The following is a 20,499-nucleotide window of genomic DNA, read 5'->3' as shown; positions in this document are numbered from 1 at the left end:
GAGGGGTGAAAATCAATTTGGAGACATTTTAAAACTAAAAAAAAAGATTCATTTGTCATCCTTATTTTGTTGCCTTTTTCTTTGTATTATATTGTTTTGCATCTATAAATAAAGATTGCAGCTGCTTATTGATTGACAGACTTAAAATACTGAATGGTGCGATCTGGTTGAACAGAAAGGCAGAAACTAAAAAGATGACTTAATAACAACACTTACTTGTTAGTTTATCAAATTTAAGATCAGGGTGAAATGAAATGCCTAGATTCTTGGTGTAATGTTGGACACAACCAGAGATTGGTCCCAGGTCACGAGCCACATTTTTAGCCACACCTGGAGATCCCAGGTCCTCCTCTCTACGAAGCGGATTTTCATACCTTGATGAAATGAATGGAAAGCATCTGATGCCTGGAAGCTTGCAAATGAATCATGAAGCTAAGACTGTGTTCAGACTGACAGTATCATTCATTCCAATGGAACTAGGCCGTTGACCAATCAGCGGTGCCAAGGCAGGGCGCTGTGTTGGCCAATCAAATGCAAGCACACACTCCTTGTATGTTACTTTGTAACATCATCGTATTGTATTTCGACTGTTTACGTTGCGATCATTGTGATGAAAGCTAAAAAAGTTGCCACCATGATAACATGATAACTGTTAAGTCCTCTCAGTGAGTATTACAATCTGCTGTGGAGCGTTTTGGCATCTGATGAGCCTCAAAACTCACGGATCTGTTACTCAAACTGGACTTCCTGGATCACGTTATATGTGCCTCGTACATTAAACAACACGCTCCCACCAACGCAACCCTCTGAGCTGCTTGAACTCAGGGTTGTTTTTGGTCTGAAACCCCACTTAGTCATGATTATGCCGTATAGTTAACAGGCTGAAACATGAAAAACCACCAGCATGGTCCATTAAGGCTCAAGTATGCTTCAATCAAATCTATTTGTATCTGTTTCTAACGACCACACTGGGAGGCAGAGCAAAAAAGCTTGTGGTCATAGCCTCATCTTGGCTGCATCTTAATGTCTCCTCAGTCTCTCGACAACAGTTCAGTGTTTTTTGTGTGTCTTTGTAGTTGAAGTATAAATGGAGATAGGCATTCATGATACCAAACTTTGCAACGCAAAGTGATGAAACCAAAAAAAGAGCTTGAAAGAGAGGGTAAAACCCCACCTGTTGTCCCGTCTCTGCTCACCTGGCCAATCACCTGACTCATTTCAACATCCGTCAGATTCAAACTTGACAATCTGACAAGCATTTCGTTTGAAGCCTCCTGGGGCCTTTGCTGTTCTCTTTGAATCTAGAGCAGCAAAACAGCAACACATCACGCACATAACACTATAAGTGACAAACTGACACGGCTGTCTGTGCCGAAGACAAAAATGTAGGCCAAAAGCTATTACAACAGCTAGGTCAGCTTAATGTCAAGCTGACCTTTATACAACATTTTTGTGATTCCCTTTTATTTAATTTGACTGCTGCACCCTTGTTTCAGATAAACAAATACGTTTTTCAGATCCTGTGCAATAAAAATCTGGCCCGTGTCCCTGGAAAGCCCCATTCAGCCCTCTGCGGAGGAGTAGCAGTTTTCACTACTTCCTGACCGGCTCTGAGCAAATGCCAAGTACTGTATGTGTGTGATCTGTGCTTTGACGTTTCCCTTCTCCTTTTTCCTTTATTGCCGGTGTGTTTTAACTGCTCTAGTAAAGGGGCATTACAACCTTCAAGGGGAGCCAGCCACGCACCTTGGAAGGATTAAGAAGCTGTTTTGTTTTATGTTCCAGAGAGTAAATAGTGGTGTAAAATGGCTATTTGGTTTGCATGTGCATACATACATCTCCACGTAAATACATGCACATGGGTGCAGGATTGCTCATCCAATCAAGAGAACACACACGCATGCACACACACACACTCACACACAGAAATGTAAAAAGGTCAGTTTGAAAATCAGTCTTGGCTTCATCACTGATTGTCACACAGAACTGGGTTTCATCTCAACATGTTTTCAATATTTACCCATAGTGGCAGCCTGAAGCATTGAATGTAAAAAAAAAAAAAAAAAAAAAAAAAAAGTCTACAAATACTTCCAGTGACCTATGTTTCCATTGCCTTGACAAGCGGTTGGTTGTGGTCATGCAAACAGTTTTTTTTCTCTCAAGCAAAGGCAGCAATACCAGTAGGAAGGGTGGCTGTGTTACACTTTGACTACAACATCTGCTTCACAAAAGCAGCACATCATCAGTGCAGCAGCTTTAGTTCTGTGTCAGTGTCTATAGACCGGAAGAGTTCAGCCACAGTACTGTCAAAAAAACATGTGAACTTCGTTTCAACAATGGCCAAGATGCAGTTTAAGTCACCTAAGGAGGCCACTGATGGTGCCAGAACAGACATATTTTAACTTCAATAACATGCTTAAGTTACGTCACATACATACCAGTAACATACTTATTTTAAGCCAGGATCTTTACCTAACCAAGCAGTTTTTTTGCTGAAATCTAAGCAAACTGCAGGCTCTTTACATTAACCACGCCTTTTGCTGGTACTCTCCAACAGTGATATATGTTGTTTTGAGACAATCCGATTTTTTGTGCAACTACACAGCAACATCGCTTTGTGAAGAAATCCTCCCCTTATCTACCATAAAAGTTACTTAATTTCCTTGTCTCTCCGTCTATCTCCATCACTGTCTTTGTCATCCACCCTCAGTTTCTGGACTATCAAGGGCTTCTAGGTAACAGCAGGGAAGCTCCTGTGTCGTTAGCCAACAGCAGGACAACACAACATTTCCCCTTGTCCAACTCGCAACGCACACACACACCTCCTCTCTCTCTTCATTTCCCTCTGTCTATATATGTCTTTGTCGCCCCGTAAGAGACCCAATTGACCCACTAATGTGCCTTGCCAAACAACAACCCTGATGCAGCTGAAACCAGATTATTCCAGTTCTCTGTGGTCTGGCACTGAGGGAGCAGAGAGAGGGTGGCGGGTGGCTCGGCTTTATCATAGCACGCACACACAGACAGAGTCTCAGAGTGGAGTGCTTCAGGCGGGAGGTGTCCCCTGGGTTTCAGTGTGAAATCAAGAGCTCAACTGTGGGGCAAAATGTACTCTACCTGTTGATAGCCACAGTGCCAATAGCTGGGAGCTAAAGAGGAGTGTGGGGGGTAGCTAGTGATAGAGATGTGAAATCCAGAATTTAAACAGTAAGCATCAGGCAGAGGAAATGAAATGCAGTGGAGAGACTGAAAACATGTGGTAGAGAGACTGAAAAGTGAGCAAAAGAAAGGCAAATACAGGTGGAGGTCCACAAAGGAGGAAGTAAGCTAAGGAAAGCCACAGTGAATGAAACAAGAAAAGAAGAAACAAAAAGACAGGGAGGGGAAATGAAGGACATAAAAGGTGCAGAAAAGAGACAAAGGAAGAGGGAAGCAACTGAGAAGAAGAGGAGAACACGAGAGAGATGAGGAGAGGAAGGAGACACCACGATGAAACTGAAGAACTGAGAGCAGCAACCTGTGTGTTGACTCTGTGTGTGTGTGTGTGTGGATAGTGACGACAGTGTGCTATTACAACAGGGTCACGTCCTTGCTTTGTGAACCGCTGCCTTCCACATCGTGTGCTGTGCAGCAGAATTGATTCCTGTAGATCAGATCACATCTGATCTACAGGAATCAATTCGGCTCAGCCCTCATCAACAGATGGTTCTACATGGCTCAGAAGCAGAACGCATGTCATTACACCACAGACGGGGACATCCAGCATGCAACTGCAAGTCCATGACCCGTGTCAGCTGCATATCTACACCATATAGAGCGTCCTGAGATCACAAAAACACCATGGCAACCCACTCTTGTTGAAATCACAGATAAAGCGGGCTTACCCTGTCCATTGGAGTAGTAGATCCACTTCTCTTTGACCTGCGCAGGAGGCGCGGGTTTCTTCTGAATTGCCTTCTCCATGATGCTACAGGGGTCCTGCATGGGGCCCTTCTTCAGCACGCGGGAGCTCCGCTTCACGCTGCAGACCACAATCACCACCAGCACCAGCAGGAGCAGCAGCACTATCATCCAGGGGAGGTGCTCATTGATGTCAAAGTCATTATGGGTGCTTGGCCTTGGGGAGCCCCTGCGAGTCGGCCTGTAGTAGCTGGAGACCCCACCTCCACTACCTCCGCTCCCCTGCCCGGCTACCTTGTTGACACCCGTCCCAACCCTGACTATCTCTGCGCCTTCCACACCCTCCATTGCCCTCTTGCTGGGGCCTGGCACGGGGTCAGAATTGGGAAGCACCTGCTGGGGCTCGCGGTCCATCAGTTGCTTGCGAGCTGGGAGCGGTGGAGTCCGTGGGGGATCATGATTTGGTGGGCTGGGAGTGTGAGGCCGGCTGAGTGGTCGCCCCTCTGCACGGCCGGCTTCCCCGCCTGGGTTGCCCCTCAGCTGAATGGCTGCTGACTGTCTGTAGGTGCCTGCGATGAGAAAGGTAGAGCAAGCAAGATCAGAGAGATGAGGGAGAACAAAGAGAGCAAAGAGACAAGATAGTCGAGAAGTAAGAGATGAGAGATGACACAGACAGGGAGAGGGAATTAACTTCACTCACTCGAGAGATTTGCTTTGCCCAGACAATGAAAACAGACGGCATCACAGGAGGGAATCCTAACACTTTAATCCATGCAAGCAATCTGGCACACGGACAGTAGCAGGAACAACATCCTCCTTCTCCTTTCACTCATCTGCTTCTCCAGCTGACTTCCTCCATCCCTGGGTGGGCATTGGTGTGCTCCAAACTGGAGCCAGAGCCAGACCGGATTTTTGAGGTTGATGCTGATATTTGAGCGTTTAAAAAGTCAGAAATTCTATCAACCAATTTTCAATCAGCCCTTTTAACATGAACATATAGCACAATGAAACATTTTTATGTAGGGTCCCTTAAATCTGGTTAACAAAAGAACTGTGACCAAGATATGTAATTAGCAGGACATTTGACATTCAAATTACATTTGCAATTGTTCATTTGACAAGTGACGCATGAATGAGGTACAGTTCAAGCCAGAACAGATCAAGGAAAAGCCACTGAGGATACGATAAGCGCCAGAAGGCTCAGTTTCAAATTCCATCTGACACAAGTGCGACAAGGTTGCAGGAAAATGAAGACAAGTGTGCATGAAATGAGAATTATTGCTGTCTGAGATACGAGACAGAGAGATCATCTCAGGTGATCTTGGTTCAGACAAAGTCCTACACATTTTGGACCATTTGCAGAGGTTTTACTGTGCAAACTGGCAACCCTGCCACAGGGGTGTTACAGTAGCCAAGGTGAGAGATGACTCATGTCTGTACAGGGAGTTAGCTGGCATACTCAGCCAGGTGAGACCTAATATTTCTCTTGTTCTGTAGTGCAGTCAGGTTTCCATCCAAATGTTGAGCAAATCTGAACCAGATTTCTTGAAGATTTGTAGCTTCTCCATCTCACACGAGCGTGCAATTCTTATAAAATATATTTTATATGAAAAATTCAATGTTTCCACTCTGGTTTGCTTTCATGTGCAAATTGAATATGTGGACAAACATAATCAGAATGGCCACATTTGTTGCAGACTTTGTTGGGGAGAGCAAAGAGGAGCTGATTTGAAACCTTAAAGGTTTACATTTCAGTTAACACAAAAACTTTACTGGATGTTAAATTAGTGCCAATATTGGCCAACATGTACACAAATACCAACATATTTGTGATAAGCTAAAATTCCAGTGTACAGGTGCTGAGCTAAAATCCGCTGATATGGTGGCACTCGCTCCGAAGTAAGATCAACAGTGGGGTGTTCTCAATGGATCTAGGCCTGCTAGATAAAATGCAGCCTCTACACCAGATGAAGGAGCTTGTACGTTACAGGTGGAGGAGAAATTACTCGTGATCTCCTCAAAGCAAATAAGCAAACAGTAAACTGCAATCTTTGACAAGTACTGTATACTGGCATTCCACTCACTGCACACACACTATAGTGTATATAATAGAAATGTGTAGTTGCATTCATGCTGATGTGATGCTGTGTCTTTATGCATCTGTACACTGTCTTATATTACAGAGTGCTCAGTGTGATCCTTTCTCTTCTTTGTTTGCAGCAGTTCCCTGCAGGTGTTGGATGTATCAGAGGCGAGTCTGTGGCATCCAGCTATGTCAGCAGATAGAGGCTGAGAGAGAAACTCCCTCAAGAAAGACAGATAGGAGCTATGAATGAACAAAGAGCAGCTGTGTATTAATTAAAGGACAAATCGTTAGCGGGTAACAGAATGCTCTGTGACGTATGAGACTGTACGTAGACACACGAGCGCTGAACTCCATACAGCATCTCTCAGCCTAACAAGCTCAGGGGCCCATTTGCAAATGACAGACTAAATATTTTGAAAAGCACTCGCATGACAATTGTCTCTTTGTGAAATTTGTCTCTATTATGATCAATTTCCACAACATGTAGAATTATGTGAAACCAAGTGACTCAGGATTGAAATGAATAGTCTTCTGATGACTAATCTGATTAAAGTAAGAGTGTCATCATTACTCTAAATCATCAGTGGAAATCTTGGTGCATTTCCTCAACAGCTAACAAAGTACAATCTGCCCGCCCTCCCTCCACCACGCCGAGGCCCGGCTGTGCTCCACCTCGTAATCTCGCAGCCGATGAGCTTTGCATTGCTCACCCCACAGTCTGCTTGATTAAGCTTCAGCTTCTAATCAGAAAAAAAAAACTTCAAAAGGAGAATTAAGAGTTTGGTCAAACGGGGTTCACAGCCAAACAAATGTATCAGCTGTTGAAATGGGACATGAGTAACAGCAGGGACGGTGTTCTTCAGGCATGGGAACAAACTGTAACGGTCAGTCGATACTAGTGCGTCATTAACCTCCACCGATTATTGATACGGCCGCTTCCACCTCTTTGCCGCTCGCCCTGTGCCTGTGTGCTGCTGCTAATGGGATTGGTGATGTATAATGATGAGATAACAAACGGGCTGCTGCTTTTTAGGATTGTCACTTGGATGCGTGTTAATCCCTCTCATCCTTTTATCAGCAGACAGGTACACAGGTGCAGGTCTAATCCCTAAATTTAGGCTGATGTTTTAGCTGCTAGCAAAAAGTCTGACATATCAAGTCAACTTTTTAGAGTGGCACAGGGGATTTAATGCCCCCCCTGGAACTACAGTGGAAATCCTCAGCTCTTGAGCGACAGTGATTGCAGATATATCTCAAATATGATTATTCAGTTTTGTCATACTTAGCTGGTAAACACGGTTACCACTTTTCTTATGTGCAATGTGATCATTCAAAGTATCACCTTACTTTCTGTTCTCTCTTCTTTGCCCATGCTGTAAACAGCACACTAGTTTCTCCACCTTTAGTCGGGATAAACATGTTGTTACAGACATTGCACCATTTCCAGTCCAGTTGTTTTCAAGGTATTGGTATCTCCTTTTCTTGGACCCGGTTTATATATATTTAAACATTCACAGCAAATTCTTTGCTGGGCATCTATGGTTGCTTGGAGATTTGTGATGTAGTTTCAAAGCCTCTTTACGTCTGGTGGATTATATAAAGTGAAATATAGTGAATACAGTTAGGCTTTTATCAGGGCTGTTATTGTTGTGTAAAGACATTCAGACATTTTGGTGCACTACAACTCTTTCTCTGCTCCTTTTCCAAGGCGGTCCTTCCCAACCTCTCCACTGACAGTAAAAGGCGGGTGAAAAATAACAGTCATGAGTGCGGAACACCCACACCCACCTACCCCCACCCACCCCCACTTTCCCCTCTTACAGCACAGACAGGGTCAAATTAACTGGCTGAGATTCCATTGATCCCATGCCAACACAAACAGTGGTGTCAGTATTATAGATGTGAGTCTAGGTGGGGAGGAGGGGTATACTGGCTATGGATGGTTGACTGTGAGAAATGACTGGCTGACTGACTGAGACAGGACTGATGTAAATACAGAGATACGACAAGGGATGAGGTAGGACAGAGAACAGGAAGACGAAATAAAAGGCTGGTATTCTTCATATTCTCTGATTTAAAGGTAAGGAGGGAGGGAAGCGGAAGGCAGAAATGGCCATAACTCCTCCTGACCACAAATAGTAACATTCCTGAGATAGGGAGCTGCCACCAGTTTGTTTCCATGCCTACCAATCTCCGTCCTTGTAGGAATTCCCACAGCAAAAAACCTGCGTGTCATTGGTGTAACGATGCTGCAACAGCAAGTTCAGCAATAGTATGCAAAGAGGTGTAATTCTACACAAAAAACTTGATTTGATATAAAACAATAAAAATCATCCCAAAAATCTTTTAGCACAATTAATTCAGTTGGGTCTCACTACAAAGCTCAAAACAAACTCTGCTGTGTGACTGTAAGAAAAGGTTTTCTTCACTTTGTAAAAGATGCAATTTCGCAGTCTAGGGGGATAAGTTTGTAACTTGAGCATTGGAGAACTCAGTGCCAAAGATAAGATTTGTTGAGTTTAACTGGAGGAAATGTTGAAGTTATTGGGTCACAGCAGAGCTAAAGCTGGGTATCATCTGTGTACAAATGGAAACTGATGTTGTGTCATTTTATGAGACGTGCAGCATGTGGCAGCATGTTAATGGTAAACAGAATTGGACCAAGCACCAAACCCTGAAGAACCCCACAATTTAGGCTTGAACCTGATTTACACATAACAATCCTCTCCAGGTCTTTGGTGAAGAAAGGATGGTTAGAGATAGGTCTGAAAAGGTTAAACCCATTTGAATTCAATAATGAGGGTGATTCTTTGATTTAAGAAGTTTAAAAACTCATTACAGGTTTCAGGAGCAGCTTTTACAGACAGGACAAATGGAGCACCAGTCGCATGGTTAAAAACACCAACAGTTTGTCATTTCTACATTAAAAAGCTTCATCAGAGCCTTAAGGTCCCCATGGTCCACAGCCTTCCATTTAAGAGTACGAATGTTTTCATTCATCCAGGGCTGGGACATGTGTTTTTCTGGTCTTCAACGGTGCATTTTCATCAAGGGTGCATTTGCAGATGGTATTAATTTTTGAAATGCTCATCCACTGATTCTATTATGATGAAATAGTCCAGATCTTGTGATGAAATATAATCATTCCAAACAAATGACTTATTTAACAGAGATTTTACATTAGTAGCCTTGTTTTGAATGCATGGGGGAGTCGTGTGTTGGCAGAGAATGTGAATGAGATTAGACAGCGCGACCATACGGGGAGAAAGATGACTTGCTGAGCACTTAATCCTTCTGACACTGGCCACAACAGGAAGAGTACTTTTAAAATCACAGAAAAGGCCAGCAGGACCATCACTGTAGTAAAACAGGCAAAATTCTTCAGTGTTTACTATTTCTGTATCTTTTCTCCAAGAGCTGATGGGAGGCTACCGGTATCTGACCCTTCCACGGAGGCAAAAACACTCTAGGAGCAGTGACTTATAAGACTTGTAATGGAAGAGAACTCAGTCTTAATACTGGAAATTTCATTTGCTAGAGTCATCACTGATGAGACACACAACCAGCCTAGTAGCAGTCCAGTTTCTCAAGTGGAGACCCACTAAACAGCAGACATCTCTCCTTTTTTCAGTACTCAAATCATGTCCTTCAAGGTCTCAATCAGGCAGAGTAAAAGGTAAAAATTGCTTAAAATCACCAGAAAAGGCTAGCTGAGCCACCAGGCTAAAAATAACCTTGCTAAGCTAACAGCAGCTCCGGCCGTCTGGTCGGCTATATGAAGCTGGCACCTAAGCTTAATTGAAGATTCAAAAAGCAGATGACTAAAATCTAAAAAACAGGATGTCAAACTGGATAAAATGTCAGCATGTGACAGGGCTTCTGGTAGAAGAAGCCAATTTCCCAAAAGGTTTAACTGTGGGGTTGCAACTGAAATTAATAAGAAAGTACATCCATACCCAACTATCATTAGGCTACTTCAGCCCTTTCAGAGGATAACACCATTGCAACAAGTCACGAGGAGTAATAACCCACTATTTGGCATTGAGCTGTCTGAAAAGCCATTTGAAACAATAATCTGTTATTATTATTACGCTCTCACCTTTGTGTGCAGGTCCTGTCAGTGATGATGATGGAGAGGATGAAGATGTCATGGGTTCCTGTAGAAGCACAGTCTGTGTAGGCACCAGTAGGGTGGTTGTGGGGACCGATGAAGAGGAAGAGGGGACTGTAGAAGGGGGTCCACAGACATTATCTGTATCTCTAGTCCCTGGTGTGAGCAGCACCAGCCCCTGAGCTTGGCAGTCTGTGTGAGTTCGGCACTTCACTGCCCTCGACTCCACATCTGAGAAAGTCCCCTTGGTGCACGGCTTACAGAGCACGTCCTCTGTTTCACTGCCCCGCTTTTTCACCCTGGTCCCTGGAGGGCACAGCGAGTAGGGCTTGCACTCTGTGCCACCATCCCCTGACAGGAAGCTGTTGGGCGGACATGTGCAGAGGCGGTCCTGGGTGGCCGTGCAGGGCGCTTTCTCAATGAACCCTGCGGGACATGGGGCCCGACAGCGATGGCACTGCTGGACCCCGTTCTCGCCCCGCGTGAAGGTGCCTTCAGGGCAGGGGCTACACTCCCTCACGGCCGCCGGGGAGCAGTGGACGGACACGTAGGTGCCCGCCGGGCACTTGTCGCAGACCAGCTGGGTGCCAGAATCGGGGTCAGTGTGCTGATAGTGGCGGGGAGAGAGAAGGGGCTGGTCAGCTGGGCTGCTTGTGGTCAGAGCCCAGGCTGAGATCTCAACCAGCACCGTATACAAGAGCTGAGAAGAGAAGAAAGTGTGGACGTTAAAGATAAATCTAAACACTGGCAATAGTATTTGAAGATATAGTAGAAAAAATCTCTATGCATCGGAACCTGAGTATCCGTAGCAATTATCAAATATCAGTGTTAATTTGCTTGCATAATGGGTCTAAGAAATGGCCGTCAAGAAAAGTTAATCTGTAATTACAGCACAAAAAAGGAGGAGACCAAAATTACTAGCAATGATGATCTAGAGACCAGTCATGTCCAGTTTTAATAGCAAGAGGACCAGGAGTTGTTACGATACTGAATCTTGTTCTTGGTCAAATGGGTTGGACAACTGTCTTTACAGAGGAACAGCAGAAAGACCACAAGCTTCCCGTCTCAGCCTCGCTGAGACTGTTCACTCTGTTTGCCCAAATTCATTTTCAATATGGATCTGAACACTGAGGCTCCAGTGATGGGATGCGGAGGGAAATATCGCTTTCAGAAAGCCATTTAAATCCTTCACTCACACCTCTGACTCATCCTGTCCCTGAGCACCTCACAGCGCACATTCACTTTACGACAACTCACATTTAAGTTTTCCTCTTTGTTCCAGACTTCCCTCTCACCTCTGCTGGGAAGCAGACAGCTCACTGGGTTTAGGGGAATAACCCACACATGTCTCAGGTTTATGCACACACACGCGCACGCACACACACACACACACACACACACAGACTGAGTCATGTCAGAGCAGTAACACCAGGCAGCCTGACTGGTGGAGGACTGTCTCCAATAAGGCCAGAGTGCTGGCAGAGCTTTATTATGTAGTTCAAGCCGGGCCCTAGTTCACAATAATTTTGTCCATTATGTGTTTTGTCCCAACTACTTTAAGCCAAGATATCTGTTGATTCTGAACCTGCTGGCATACGTTTTTGGTTTTTGTTTGCACACACTTTCTCTTTTGACGTTGCCACTTGGGGGTGCCAAAGTCAGAAATTTGGAGATTCTCCACAGTGTCTTTAAACAAGTTTACTGAAGACGTTTTTCATTTTCAAGTATAATTGACGGGACGGGATTGTATCCACCTGAATCACTGACAGATATTGCTATACTTGTTGATTGTGCATATTGAGATTTATTATATATTTTATCCAATTTGTTGTAGATGTATTGTGTCATTACAGCATATTCAGCATGTTAAAAGTGTTCATCTCTATTGAACACAGACCACATGTGTCAGTCAGAATATCGCCGTCTGGTGTGACACCAACCTCTCTACCCAATATATTATATGCACTACCAACAAACTTACCCTCTTTCTGCCAAGTGAAAAGGAAAAGGAAAGGCCAACAAGTTAATATGATTTTTTCTGGTTGGTGGTTAAAACTGTGTTTACATGCAGCAGGGAAGTGAGGTAAAGTCAGACCTCCCGATCACCATGTGCTTTAAGCTCTAACGTGTAGTCTGCAGTGACTCGCAGTCAAGCTACAGCAAGAATTTCTGACTCTTCGACTGCCTGATCAGACACAATGGCCATCTCGAAAAGCCAAAAATAACACAAGTCTGGCTCCAGACACACCTATCACCTTCAAACAGAACATATCGCTAACGTCTGGAAGTAAAGTGTAACTTAATGTAGGATCAGTGCAGCATACAACTGTGATTCCAAAAAAGTAGCGAGGCTCTAAAACATGAATAAAACATAATAATGATCATATGCTAATCCTTTTTGATACATTTGAAAACAGTACAAAGACAATATATTTAATTTCATTTGCAAATGATTGTTTTCTGTCTTTATTTTCACTTTAGCCAACTTTTCCGGAAACAGAGGTGTACAGAAAAAAGCAAGGATTGAGAAAAGCACACCGCGACAGACGGTAAGAGAAGAACAGAGACAAGGATGGAGGCAAATGTGGATCAGTGTGCAGAAATGTGTGTTTAAGTGTGTGTGTGTGTGCGTGTGCATGCAGAACAAACAGGGCTGGTGGGTTTGAAGCAATGCACTGAGAGGAGAATTCTGCTGATGACGCACGTGAATGTTGGTCATCCATGAGCACCGATCTAAACCTCCCACTGAACAAACGCATTAGTTCAGAGTCACACCGGCGTTGTGCGTTTTGATGTCTTCCAGTCATTTGGAGATCCCGTTTGAAGATGGATTAACACCTTTTCAAGACATCAAGAAGGGAAGCGGGATCCAAAAAGACATTTCCCACAAGCTTCCCTTAACCAAACAGTCAAAGCAAGACAAACTCATGTCATGATTAGTGCTAATAGGAATAAAGCTGTCCTTTCTTTCACCGCTCCACTGCCCTTTCACCACACCACCCATTCAGCCCTTTGTGTTCACTCCCAGAGCCTCATCCATAAACATCAGAGCATGTTCTCGACATGCTGCTCATAACTCCGCTGCGTCAGCGACATCAATGCATTCATTCACGTCAACGGTCAAAGTGAGACTGCTAGAGAACGCACAGCAGTAAATGGGAACATTCTGCTGGTTTCAGGACAAAGGACGGTCCGCTCATGGCTTTTTCTGCTTGTTTGTGTGGCTTTATCATTGGAACAGCATGCCCTGAACATTACCATAATTGAGGTGTTCTTAATTGAATTATTAATTAGGCTCAACTTTGGGCCATAGTGTTCAGAACTGCTCACTGGGCAGCCAACTTAGCTTCACAGGCACAGAGGAGACACGGCTTATGTGACTAATCTATATTCTGAGTCGCACTATGAGACGTATCTGCTTCCTGAATCATAGTTTGACAAGTTGTTAGAGGGTCAGCCTTGGCCCATGGGCCGCACAAGTCCAGGCCATCGTCCAGTAATTAAATTGGTGATGAGAGGAGGTGCAAGAGGACACCGCTCTCATGTCCGCTGAATATGAAGCTACAACCAGCAGGTGGTTCGCTTAATTTAGCATTGAGGCTGAAAGCAGGGGGCAGCAGCTCACTCTGTTCAGAATCTGCCTGCCAGGACCTCTAAGACACACCGATCAACATATTCGGCCTCGTTTGAGTGATCTGTCCATTTAAAAAACACAGATCTGGTTTTGCCCAGTACAGTCTGCACTGAAACAAAAAAAAAGCTTTGTGTTGTTAAATATTGACCAGCTGGGCTGCTAATGTAATGTTAGCAGGTTAGCAACAGTAACCAAGAAACCCAGTCTCTGCAACCCTACACATGGATGTTAATTATTAACCACACAGTGCCATGTCTATATTTAAGCATCACCAAATTTACTGCTACTCTGCACAGTGTTTATAAGCCATGATGATTCATGCCACTCTGGAAATACTTTAGGATGAACAAAGAGTCTATCCTCCACTATAACAGCTCATATGGTATTATGATATTTGAGGCTTATGGCAGACAGGACCACCAAACGAAGGTGAGTGAAAGCTGAGCAACAAACACTTCTTCACTGAGGTAGCCCGGCTCTGCCTGCAGCTACAGTTCTAAACCGATGAGGATAATCACTGCGGCGGCTGCTGTTCAGCATGTGAGGGAAAGGCTGCAGGAAGAAGAAAATAGATGCTCACAGTTGGTCAGTGTGTGTCTTTCTGTGTCTTCAATCTCTGTGAGCATCCCTCCCTCTCACACACACACAAACAACCAGTGTTGTGTAACTGTGCTTCCTGTTTGCCATTAGGAAAATAAAATGCCAACAAAGACAAAAAAAAAAACAGAAGAGGAAACAAAGTGCGGCGCTGGCAGTTTGTCAGTGCATTCCTGCCTGCACGCATGCACGTGTGCACACACGCCCAGGCGACAGGCTCTGTCTGAAGCCTCTCTACACAGCTACCTCTGCATCTCAGCAATGCATGGATCAATTTCAGTCTCAGCGCTGCCAGCCGTCCTCTTATTATGCCAACTTCGTCTCTATGTCTTGCCGCACTGCCCATAAACTGCGCCGCGTGCCTCGCTCGCAGCCCAGAGCCAATCAGACTGCTGGACACAAAGTGATGTGGCCCTGTGAAGGCTCATCAACCAAGTGCAGCAACAAGGAGCAATAAAGAAATGCTTTTAAACTGCATTATGGGAAATGTAGGATCCAGAGTTTATAGAGCTTTGCTCATACTAGTGACTAATGCCACATTCACGTCAGATTGTAGTTATTGTAGTTGTGAGTTTACGACTTGTAAATGGCGTTCACATCAACAAGTCGTAATTGATGTGTCAAATATGGAGCTTAATAGTATGAAAGTTACTGTTAAAGTTAAAGTTTATGTTAGTATTTTAGCCCTCATACGACCAACATCTGAAGATGTCAGGCTTGCAAGTTGTTGACGTTGTAGACCATCTCTACCCTCCATCTCATATGGCGGGAACGCTGCAGGAGAGTCAGGGTATCTCAGCTTCCTCTGCTTTTTGGAAATCTGTCTCTTGGGTCTCTTGAGTGCCACAAAGTCATGAAAGTGCAATACTAAGTTGCTGCAGCACCCATAAAAGCAAACAGATAGAGGAGAAACCTTAGTTTTGACAGTGGAATATACATACTCCCCCACAATGTCAAATGTTCATTATTTGCTGTTGTCAGTTTGGGACACCGACTTATGAATGCAAGCAGCTACACATTCTGACTGATTACTGAAACAATCACATAGTGTGAATAATCCAAACCAATTCCATAACCTTTAATGTGAAAGTAACTTGTATTACTGAGGGTCTACTTATGATTAGCTGGTGCAACCCAATCCAAAGGACTTTGCTTTTGCTGTATGTTGGGGTTTAAAGTCAGTGGAAAATGTAGGGGGGATCGCAGGGGGCTTTCCTGCTGATGCCTCTGATGATAACTCACTGACAGTGCGACTCCCCCCTCAGAGAGATCTGAGGGGGGAGTCGCAGGTCAGGCGGCTCCTGTTTACATCATATAGGCACCAGTGTGGCACCACTGCAGAGCAGGTTCCTGTTGAGCACACCCACCACACACACACACACACACACACACACACACACACACACACACACACGCACACACACACACACACACGCACACACACACACACAGAGTCACTCAACGAAACGAACATTTCATCCCCCGACTCTGCGACTCCCTGCCTGCTGGCTGACAGGCGCAGCAGGACACCCTGTAATTCAACCTCCAGCGGGCCACCCAGAGACGCACCCAGGACCCAGTTGGCGTTGGAGGCATCGGAGCAGGAGCACAACTGATAGGTCAAATACTTTTGAAGGTGACAGGCAGCTAAACCTGAACCTCATTTCACTTCCCTGTTTTCGTGCATGCGGATAAGCTGCCAGTCGTCTGCACGCTCTTGGCATGTGATGGGCTGCACGCATCAGACACCCTGTGTTTTGACTGGTCTGACAGACAGAGCAGTGAAGTCATATGCACCAATATGGACCAACAGTCTGCCTGCTGTGTGCATGCCTGGTCGAGACCATTTTTTAACACTAATGTATTACTGATGCTACATCTTAGTGCTGCACAAAAACATATGTGATGTCACCTACTCTCTAAACAGGATACCCAAAGTGTTTTATGGGTAAATGCTTTTGTGCATACTGCTATCAAAACTGCTGAATCATGACTTTTGTGAGCAGTTCTGACACCTGCAGCTCTGTTTGTGTTGGAAACACTGTGAGCCTCCTGTTGACTCCTACTGCCCTCCATTTATAAAAGACACTGATTTCATAATACGACATGCTGCACTTTTAATGACCGCCTAAAATTTAGGCCTGGAGCATGCAGCATCTAAGCCCCTCGATTCTCACACAAAGGGCGAGAGAGCCCACCCAGCCGAAACTTGATACGGCTGGCGGCACCTTCCAGTGTCTGTATACTTCTTCACAACATCCTAAAATAAGCGGCGAACGTGCACGTGGACAGACGGGCTGCAGGCCGCCAAAAACAGCCTGTCGACATCCAGGAAGAGAGCGAGCACCGCCGCGCAAACTGAGCTCAGTCTCCCTGTGTGACAAGACTTTTGATTCACGCTCAGCAGCAAAGAACTGCACCACAGAGCCGGGGGCGGACTCAGGTCCAAGAGGAGCCTCAGATGTCTCCATATTGTTATTCCTTTAGAAATGTTGCAGCTTTTCAGGAATGACTTAACTGACTGAACCCGGTGGGTCCCGACAGAAAACAATCAATCTACTGTTTAGGCTGGCGTGTGTGTCTTTGTGTGTGAGTGTGTGTGTGTGTGTGTGTGTGTGTTGGACCACGTGTGTTACATAATGAGGTGTGTGCATACATACACTTGGATGTGGGTGGGATGTTTGTGTTTGTGTGTGTGTGGCAGACATTAAGTTGTAATTACTATCCAATTAAAGCAGGGCCCACCACAAGCACACGCACCCACAGATGCACACATACTGGCGCGAGAACACACACGTGCACCCTCCCTCCACACACACACACACGCAGGTTCACCGACACAGCAGCACCTGTGTGTCCTCATGCCATCCTGCACCGAGTCGCGGCTCATTTCAGCTCAGAGAAAGAGACTCTGTTTGGGTTCAGTCGCGCTGAATTTATCCCTGACAATGGCCAGGGATGAGTCTTTGTGTGGCTGTTTGAGCTAACCGCTCATAGCACTGAAGCACTGAGGAGAACTGAGCTCATCTTTAGTGCAAATATTCGTCTCTGTAGTCTTGGGTTCATGGTTTGGACGGATTCTCTTTGTTGTGCATAAATGTGCAGATAACAGAAATGTGTTTAAAGAGGGTTTTAAACCTTTTAAAAATATTAGAAACTAAATTTATACAACTAATTAGTGTTCAGTGGCAATACAGGTGGTTTTATGTCACTTCAAATATTATCTTAAATACAAGCCATGATTTAAGTGAAGCTACTTGGGTTTTTTATGTGTTGTTACTGAAATTTTCTTCAAGGTGTATGGAAGTGTTTGGGATATACTGCAGCTTAATACTAAAAGAGGTGATCCAGGAGCATCACCATCTGTTTTTGGAATCCTTTTTGGAGCTTTGCCACAGATATACTATACAAGCAGGGTGACTAAAGTTGGGTTGGATTCTTCCAACATTGAAAATTACATGCAAGTAAAGCTCTTCATTGTCTAAGTGTGCCTTCAGGGAAAGCAAAGCTGCTAGTCATAATAAAATAAATTTAACCATCATTCATTTTATTATTCACACTGGTGCCTTCTCCACTGTCACATTGTCTTCCACAAGTGTCTTCCACAGAAAAGGCCTACGGTGGTCTCCATATGTGAGACCCATACTGCCAAACTTGAACGGAAAGCTGCGTTTTCCTTTATTTCATCTGTAACTAGCCATTATCTTGACAGGCGCGTGCAATGCATTGGCTACACCGCGTCTCTTTCGCTGCTCACGCTGGGCTTTCCAGATCCACTTGGAATACATGACAGTGGACAGTTGGCAGAGTCAACAAGAACAAGTACAAAAACATCTCTATAACTGTGTCATATGTGAAAATATGAACCGAAGCCCAAAGCTTTATGCAGCAGCATGCTGTGAACCTGACCTGGAAGCCCACACTTTGTTTGGAAAATCTGGGTTTGGGACACTAGAAAGAAACTAAACTCTAACTCTACAAGTTAAAAGGCAGACATAGTCCATGAGACCCAATTTAGTTTATGCTACGCTGGGTGTTTGCATAGGCACATGTGTTCATAAAATACACATTTCCATTCTAAATTGTATGTATTTTACACATTTATTCAAATTTTTTATCCATATATCTGTATGTCTTGCATTTTTATAAGGGTTTAAAAAAGCCAAGTCCTAAATTTGTACAAATGAATGTGTGGCCATAAACAAAAATCTTGTTTCATTAAAAGTCCAACTAATCCTACATCGTTGAGCTTTTTGCTTAACTTATCACGCTGGAAAAAAGATGCGTTGACAGCAACAACTGTTTGAAGATGAATTCACACCCATTTATTCACTTGAAGGAATAAAAACAGACGCTTAGACTGTGTCCAATTTTTACCATTATCCCATCCTAACACCAACACCCATCACACTCAGTCCTCTGCACGACGTGACAAAAGCCATTAAAAGTGAGGTGAATGTCTGCGTGACGCTGACAGCGCCGACACCAGACAGATCTGACTTTCTGCTGAAAAAGCCAACATCACCGCAGCTCGACAGCAGCCGTCCGGCTCTGTGAGCAGACAAAGGCCAAGTCTTTGTGCTGGAGCCTCAGCTGACTCGCTGAGGATGAGGAGACTTCCAGCACACACGGAGTGCAACACATACACCCCTCCACCATGTCAACAAGGGGAATCCTGTCTGCCAGCATGAACACTGGCGCAAAAACATCCAACCACCCTGGACACTTCAGTTATGATGATGATAAAATGTCATTTTCCATTAAAGCGAGACTCTAACAGCTCAGATTTTTTGAAAATTGAAAAATTCAATTAACCATATTTGCTTTTTATTTGTTGAATCAAACCTTGTCTTTGACAGTCAACAGACAAGAGCCAGTTGACTGACATTTCCAGAGTCTAATGGAGTAAACAATAGACTGCTGGGTGCCCTTTCTTTCTCCATCCTTCCACTGGAGACTCTTTTGTGTTGTCCACTCACACAGAGGACCGAGTGACACACTGATGAGATGTTAAATCTAAAGAAATCAATCAAAAAATCCAAAAAAGGATAATTTCTGGAGTTTCTCTAGGAGTCAGACTAGGAAATGATTTGGGATACTTGATTAGAAGTTCAGTCTGGGACGAAAAAAACAGGCACTGTCCCTTTAAGTGGAGAACCTGCTGGACGAGTCCTTAGAATAAAGAATAAAAACAAGCAGGGTGCGTAAAATGTGACGGACTCACCACTGCGGACACACTCGTGGCAGGCATGGTCCTGGTTTAGGAAATACAGATGAGGGTCGAGCAAACGTCCTTGTCCAAGTTGTCTGCGGTAGAAACACTTCTCATCTCTAGATGTTTCTCATCCTCCTCCTCAGCTTACTGGAGGAGAGAAGCTGAGCCGGGCTCTGGTGCAGCGACAGTCTCAACTGCACTGTTTTATAGTCCGTGTCTCCAGGTGGACCGGTTTCAGATAGTACGGGATCAGGGCTTGGTTCAGAAAGAACGCTGTGGTAATTCCCATAGCGATGATGGATGAGGGCCGCGCAGGGACCGCCGCCTCGCCCCGTCCAGGCTTGTCAGTGTGCAGTGCGGCTCTCTGTCAGCGCCGCAGAGCGCCGCGGACACTGCCGCGGTGACGTAGGCGCAGAGGGGCGGGAGCAGCGACGCGTCGCAGCCAATCGCAGCCGCTCAAAAGCAACGCACGTGTGTTGAACCCCTTCTGGCTCGGGAGGGGGGCTGTGTCTCTCAGGTGAACCCACGTTGAGGCCCGGAATGACATGTCCTTGGCGTGTTTTTGGTGCTTGTGTGTGTAAAATTCTGCTTATTTATCTATGTTTAATTATATTTTTTAGTGAAACACAATAATACATTTTTACAGCAATTCTTCTCATATTTCTTGGCAGCAATATATATATATGTTTTTTTTAATATTTTCCTTTTATATAGTCATTTGTATAAATGTACATATATATGGTCATCTTTTATTTTGTATTTTGTATTTCCTGCTACTCTAATACCCACATTCCCCCGGCTGGGGATTAATAAAGTCTATCTCATCTTATCTTATCTTATCTTATCTTGAAAACTTCACACAATAATTACAGCATGAGAAGAGGGCCGAAATATTTTGAGATTTCACTCTCAGCATTCTCAAATAGGGCTGAGACTAATGAGTCTTCTCATTATCA

General features: G+C 44.5%; 1 protein-coding gene across 1 annotated transcript in view; it reads right to left on the bottom strand.

The window, feature by feature from the left end:
* Positions 1–19,871, bottom strand: part of tnfrsf21 (tumor necrosis factor receptor superfamily, member 21) — a 42,900-nt gene extending 23,029 nt beyond the window's left edge. The window contains exons 1-3 of the mRNA XM_041958559.1: positions 19,553–19,871; positions 10,086–10,797; positions 3,885–4,469 (exon numbers count right to left, since the gene is read on the bottom strand). Coding sequence (XP_041814493.1) covers positions 3,885–4,469; positions 10,086–10,797; positions 19,553–19,579 — 1,324 coding nt within the window. The 5' untranslated portion in view covers positions 19,580–19,871. The remainder of the gene's footprint in view (positions 1–3,884; positions 4,470–10,085; positions 10,798–19,552) is intronic.
* Positions 19,872–20,499: the final 628 nt, after the last annotated feature.

This window comes from Chelmon rostratus, chromosome 18 (assembly GCF_017976325.1).
Source record: "Chelmon rostratus isolate fCheRos1 chromosome 18, fCheRos1.pri, whole genome shotgun sequence".
Taxonomy (NCBI): Eukaryota; Metazoa; Chordata; class Actinopteri; order Chaetodontiformes; family Chaetodontidae; genus Chelmon; species Chelmon rostratus.
This window is presented reverse-complemented; position numbering and strand designations above follow the sequence as displayed.